Source organism: Poecilia formosa, unplaced genomic scaffold (genome assembly GCF_000485575.1).
Source record: "Poecilia formosa unplaced genomic scaffold, Poecilia_formosa-5.1.2 Scaffold1230, whole genome shotgun sequence".
Lineage (NCBI taxonomy): Eukaryota > Metazoa > Chordata > Actinopteri > Cyprinodontiformes > Poeciliidae > Poecilia > Poecilia formosa.
The window spans coordinates 12,374-19,075 of NW_006801169.1; the positions used below are offsets into that span (position 1 = coordinate 12,374).

General features: G+C 39.7%; 1 protein-coding gene across 1 annotated transcript; it reads right to left on the minus strand.

Annotated features, from left to right (window-relative positions):
* Window positions 1–3,353: 3,353 nt before the first annotated feature.
* Window positions 3,354–6,696, minus strand: LOC107835207 (uncharacterized). Its single transcript, XM_016667544.1, has 2 exons — window positions 6,210–6,696; window positions 3,354–4,526 (listed from the first exon to the last, which is right to left on the minus strand). The coding sequence occupies exons 1-2, from the start codon at window positions 6,327–6,329 to the stop codon at window positions 3,720–3,722; spliced, it is 927 nt and encodes a 308-aa protein (XP_016523030.1). The 5' UTR covers window positions 6,330–6,696; the 3' UTR covers window positions 3,354–3,719.
* Between the last annotated feature and the right edge of the window lie 6 nt (window positions 6,697–6,702).

A 6,702-nucleotide genomic window follows, 5' to 3' on the forward strand; every position in this document is an offset into this window, starting at 1 on the left:
GACTGATGGATGTCAGAGACTTTGTTTCTCTGCTGGTTCTGAGTTTTTAGATGATGTGTTGCTTTCAGATCTTTATCCATCAGAGGTTCTGTTAATATAATTTATTGGACCTGCAGGTAATAATCAGGTCTGAGTTCACTGGGAGATTCAGCTCAACTTTATAAAAATGTAGTTTAATCAAAGTTAGTTCAGGATTTAATAAAGGAGTGAATGCTTTCTCACATGAAGCCTGGTTGGTTTGGAGCTTTTTTTCCTAAAATAAATGAAATCATTTGAAAACTGTCATGGCTTTTTGAAGGCTTTTTGCCCACATGCAGAACACTCTCGGGAGGCAAAATGAAAAGTGAGAAAGTTTTATTGAATAAATAAACTGTTAAGAATGAATGGGTCTTCTGTGGGTTTTCTTTGACTGGAGACTTGGGAAGACGGGAACACCGGAAGCAGAGTAATTAGAGAGGTGAGTGGGCAGCGGAGCAGTCACATCAATGCTGGTGAAAACAATCAGGTTCTTACTGGGGATGAAGATGATGGTCCACCAGGGCGGAAGAGAATGATGAGATCTGGGCTTGGGCTTGAGCAGGACTTGGTCCAGATGAAGACTTATAGAAGCTACTGGATGGTAGTGAGGTTGGAGGACGGACAGGTAACACAGGTGCTTGAAGAAGAGGAGCTAGTACGTCAGTCATGGAGGTAGGAACCAGGAAAAGGTCAGATGACCATGAGACTCAGGAGAAAAACCAGAAGGACACTGGAAGTGGAGCTCAGGTCTTGTGAGAACCGTGGAATGAGAGCACAAACACTATCTATGAAGAACTAGAGAAAACACAGGTAAAGCAAACCGTGTGGCTAGAGTACCATTACAGGTAAACACTCCAGCGTCCAAGAACTGACGCCTCACTCCTCTTAAAGGCAGGAAAATGTCAGATTCTCTGCAGGTGTGTATGATAATAGCATATCTGCCCTCTGGTGACAACAGCTCCAAGGCTCCATCTGGTGGAGAACCTGAACAGGTGGAAGGAGATCGAAACCACACAAAACCCAAAACCCTGACTCACAATAAAAAAACTGTTTTTTGTATTTAATCAAGTTAAATTCAAATGTAACAATCAGAATTACATGTAACATTATTTTTCATCATGTGAAAAGCACACATAGTTTCAGCTAACAAATATCTACAACAATTTTCTAAGAATAAGTAAACTGCATTTAAAGAGATTTTGAAAGAGTTTATTTTTCTTAATTACAAATTCTGAATTAACATAATTTTGGACTAATGAATAATACTTTAAGATTGAAAACACTTCCTCCATTGCCACTGCTAAAACAATCGGCAGACTACAAATATAATACTGTGCAGGAAACTAAAAACATTGGACCAGCTGAAATTCTGCCACAAAAATCCAAGGCAAGAAAGTCAGACTGGGCTGTGTTAAGAAAATAAATTTAAAATATGCTAGTTTTAAAACTTAACATGTCTTGATTGAAATGGCCTAATTTGACCTTTTGACCTTTATGTTACCTGTAGTTACAGCAGATTGTTTGCTAAAATCTTTTGAACTGCCTTTTGTCTGTGTGGGAAACAATCAGGAGAAGTTCCAGCTTCACACTGATCCATGAAAAGCCATAAAACAGCAGGAGTTCAGGAGAAGTTCTGCTCTCACTTTGTTTAGACAAAGGGGACAACTGGTGTTTTATTTTGGAAGCAAATTCTAGGGAGTTTCTAACTTTTAAAGAGGGTCAGAGACAGTTGCTTGTTGGATGAGCAAAGATACGCCTTATTTGAATATATTAAAGACAAGAATACGCCTTTACTATAAAACTTTGTACAATGGAGGAACAAATCAGATTTGCTCTTGCAATTCTCCAAAGACGTCTTTGCTTTTCATTCTTTCTTCTTTTCCATTTGTCTCAGGTAAATGAATGTATGTCTCTGTTGTTCTGCAGTTTCTGTTGTAATTTTCAAAAGTTGTCTTCTATTGGATTAAACTCTGAAATTCTGTGACGTCGACACTCATTGTTGTTTTCTGTATGGCTTCACTTCGGCCCGCCGGGAGAACCTGGGATCCGTGAAAAGAAGATTGAGCCAGAGATTTTTCTTAAGATATATTATAACCCAAAATCTTCTTCAACAGCTATCAATCAGCATTGTAAGTAGTTTCAATTAAAATAAAAAGTAAGAATTGAGTATTCAAAAATGTTTGTATTTTCTATTTCCATCATTCAATTACAATAGGAAGTCTTCACCAAAAACACCTATGCAACTTGAACAACATAAATCATAACAATAAAAAGTAAAAAAAAAAAAAAAAGATATACTATTTAGAAATATTATTTAATCATTTGTTGTTTGTAGCTTGGAATGGCGAACTTTATGTTATTCCTATGTCAATTTGATGCAGTAGAGGCTTCCGTACTTCTCATATCTGTGTCCTCTGTCACTGTTTTCAGCTGTTAAACCTGTTTAGTCCCATGTTAACACGTCGTAACCTCTTTTTCCGAGTCGCATTCAAACGCAACGTGAACGCTGAAACGCTCGCGCTGGGTTTACACCTGTGCGGCAGTGAAGGAGACCTGCTGCTGCTGTGCAGAGCTGCAGGTGTGTTAGAATCATGGCAGCAAAAGAGCAAAACGCAAATAACTTGGCACAGTTTTTCCCCAAACTAACCGACTGAGTTGAGTAAAGCTGTTGGATGCAGGTAATGTTAGCTAACAGATGACTAGCTAACATCAATACAGCACCTTAAGCTTGTTAACAAGTAGCCTGTAGGCTACTGATGTTGTCTGTGTTTGGCTCCCGGATTCATTTTGTCCCACAAAAATAAGTCGATGCCCCCCCTGTTAAACTTGTCTGGAGCCAGGGTTGCACTTATGAATGCCTTGAACAAAATATTGTTATTGTATCTTTATGCAGTATCAATAAAAAAATTAACTACTTCACTTAAAAATAAATCAGTCTTACATGAAACCCATTTAAAGCTGCGTTGCATGTGATGCCTCAAGTTCGAAACGTATGCACACTAAGCTTTGGCCATCAGGTTTACATTCAAATATAATTGATAGCTTTTTAATACCTGTCAAGTCTCCCGTATTGGCCAGAAAACTAAGGTTTATTTTACCCACCTTTCCAGCTGTGCTCCAATATTACTGTTGTTCGCGTATCCATCCCACATTGCGTTCTTTCTTTCTTCTGTCCCCCCCAGTATTACATTTATTTTACTCCCTGAACTTACGTCAGGGCTTAAAATAGATGCTTTCATCATCGGTGTTGCCTGAGCAAGACAAGAGCTTTTGTAGTCTGTCAACTGAGGCATGTCCAAATTGTTTATGTAGCTTTAGCAGTACTGTATTTTTTCTCTTTTGTTGACATGTTTTCTGTCACAATGAGAATTTCATCTTCATCATTTGGTGTCTCACTTTGTTTAAACTGGCTTTCATTATTGATCCTTTCCTTTCTTAAGTTTACACAATAATGTCCAGAAGATGTCAGTTCAAGTTTTACAGGTTGGTCAAACATCATTGCTTTGTCTTGACCAATGTCTAAAACAGCACTCGCTCTCTTCAGTGATGTTTTGCTCAAAAGCATCGGTATATCTGCTGGAACTACTTCTGTCTCAATGTTGCATTTAGTTTTTCCTATTGTTGCAGGAATAGTCACCTTTCTTGTGGATTGCACCAGTTTTCCATCCCCAAACCGGAAAGGTCTTGCACTCTTTTCATCTTTAATCTTTATTAATTCTCTCTGAGGCAGCCCACTTACATAATCTGCAAGCCATTTTCACCACACTTGTACAGGCAGTGTCAATCACAGCAGATCCCAAAGCTTCTACCATGAAGATCTGTGTGTCAGATGGGGATTTGTCTGAAAACAGAGTAATATTACATTCTTCAACATCGTCTTTTGATCCCTCAACATTTGTTAGCTTCACATGTTCTCTTTTATTGGGGCAGTCTTTTGCCCAGTGATAAATGCTCTGACATATTGCACATTTAGTTCTTCTCCCGTATTTGTCGAGTGGATTAGTCCCTGCAGCTGTTCTTGGGCTTTGCTCTGAGTTTGAACTCCATTCACGCTTGCCTGTGTATTTGGTGAAAAAGGCAGAGTCGCCCTCTTGTGGAGGATAGACATTATCACCGAAGATTCTTTTCAAAGCCGATTTCATGCTGTCAAAAGATACGGTGGAACAGGCGGTAAGAGCTAGCTGTTTATGTTTAACATTTAGCCCCGCGGTGTCTAATAGTTTGAATGCTAACACTGCATCCGGTAGTTCCACTTTGAACTTATGTAACTTGTTGTACCGTCGTTCAAATTCGATAATGTAATCCATCATGGACGTGTCTCCACGTCTGTCGATCCGACCAAATTCCGTGTAACCTTCGTACTGTCGATCCTTTTCTTCTTTTAAAAACCCTGAATCCAGCTTGTTTAAAAGAACGCTTATTCCTGTATCGTCGTTGAGATGTTCCGCAGCGATTTCCAGCGCGCTTTCTCTCGCTCTTCCTGATAGCGACAGGGTAACCGCTAGGGCCTGTGTTCGTTATTCTGCAATAGTCAGCCACACCCTAACCCCACCACCGACTGACTACTGACCAGTTCTCTGTCTAACAGGTCCGGAAAATCCCCTAAACCTGGGTTTTACCCTAAAAGTAGGTTTACAGGAGATAATCTGTTTAAACTGGTTGCGGAGAAAACTCGTCTAGCTCTAACTACCTTCGATTCCAGAAGTTATGACCCTTTTCAGTTGAGATACAGTCAGCAGAGTAGCACTAACTGCTGCGTAGCACCAACAACCACTCCTGTTAACGGTAGCTTTTCTCCTAAAAATAACTTGCACTTGTTACCGGCTAGATTAGATTTAGTGACTTGGATTTAAGTCCCAGGGTCATTATTTTAGCACTCACCAAAGGAAAGTACGAAGCCTCCACATATCTAGAATCATGTATGCTGATTTTACTCAAAATGAGGAGAAACCACAATGATAGAATAACTAAATTAATTTCAATGTCCACCAGTTCTATGGATGTTTTTAATATGTAATTTATTAAGCAAGCTTTAGCAGGGGTAAATGTCATACAGGTACACTTCAAAGATTACAAACTTATAATTAGGTAATAAAATCAAATTAAATTCAATCAAATCCTATCTTCCTTTCTTTCCCTAACCTGTGTCGCTAATTTCACTAGGCGAGGCTTTGGGGATGCAGGACAACTCACACCCGATGGCAATTGATCTTGGCAGCTGAAATCTTCACACGTGCTTGGTCAGAGTCTCTGTTCTGCCGGAGCAAATTCCTCTTTCAGAAAAGAAGCAAAGCTGAACTGTCCGTTGTTCCATCAACCGTACAGAATCTTCATCACTCAGTGACCTTTGTCTTTTCTCCAAGTCTGCTGCAGTAGAATATGGATCGCTGGGTTGAGGCAGAGGGGACAGTCGAATCAGGGACCAGGGTTGAGGGCTGACGGATCTTGTCCTCCCTTTGCGGCGTGAAGTCTCAACTTTCCCTCGGTCCCAGGGTGTGGTCCTCCGCTGGTCTTCAGTCTGCATCCTCTTGTTGTTCCCTCTTCAGCGCCGCGGACAAAGAACGGCTTCTACCCTTGTCCGCTGGTTTTTATACTTTTCCTTATCCATAGTTGTGTATTGGAGAGGCTCATGACTCATATGACTCATTGGGTGTAGTTTGCAAAAAGTTCGGGACTTTTCCTCAGCCCCTCCTCCTCTTCACTGACTCACTGTAGACTCTCTGGTACTTTCCTCTCTCTTTTGACCACATGACAGTTGATCATAACTTATTTCCTTTTATGGAGTTGTTTTAGCATCTCCGCCCAGCCTAGTGGTTTGGTTGTGACACAGTCCGTTTCTCCCTTTATGGTCTCAAATCTACAGTCCTCTCATAACTACAATCAACTCCTAACATTTTTACTTATTATTAATTTCATTCACTCATTAATCTAAATACCACAGTCAAGTTGTTATTTCCACTATCAATCTTCAGTACATAATAAACATTCCTGTTACACATTACAGTTAGTATAATTCAGGCACAGATTAAAGTTACAGAGGATATATTATAATCATTTCAACTTGTTACATATTTTTATATCTCATATTCTTAATCATCATTAAATCAATATACAAGATTACTGCTATCTCTCAGGTTTTTTCTGCGTGTACCCGGAGAGATCTCAACCTTACATACCAGTTTTCACGACATCTGCTTCTTTTTGTCCAAGTCGGTAACAAGTCTCCAGATTTCAATTTCATTTTTCCAACTTTCGTAAGACGTCTTCTCGTTGAACGGTGGGGGAACTTTGTAATTTCCAGCAGCGGCCATCCTCTGCTACCAATGTTGACTCAATAATCACATTGCTGACGTTAGCATCCACACTTTAATGGTCGCCATTAACAGTTAACAACATGCACAGTCCCTCAACAGTCCCTCCCTCTATGATGTAGAGCTCTGTGTAGATCTGGTTCAGAAGGGTTGGACTTCCTGCTTTAGCAATCCCCTCAAACACAGACTGGAACTTCTTCTTCAGACCAGAAATAAGTTGATGTTGACAAACTGCAGCAGGATGTTCTAAATTAACACAAAAAGTAAAATCAAGAATGAAACAAAATCATCTTCTGAAGATGATTTAAATAAATGTGATTCCATTTCTTCAGACATCAGTAGATGTGTCATTTATCCATTAGGTTAAATCTTT

What these genes read in the sequence shown, in the direction of transcription:
- LOC107835207 (XM_016667544.1), bottom strand. Translation starts at nt 6,329, where the DNA reads ATGGCCGCTGCTGGAAATTACAAAGTTCCCCCACCGTTCAACGAGAAG. An exon ending in ACTTGGACAAAAAGAAGCAG is followed by an intron (nt 4,527 to 6,209) that starts ATGTCGTGAAAA and finishes TAACGAACACAG; the next exon opens with GCCCTAGCGGTTACCCTGTC.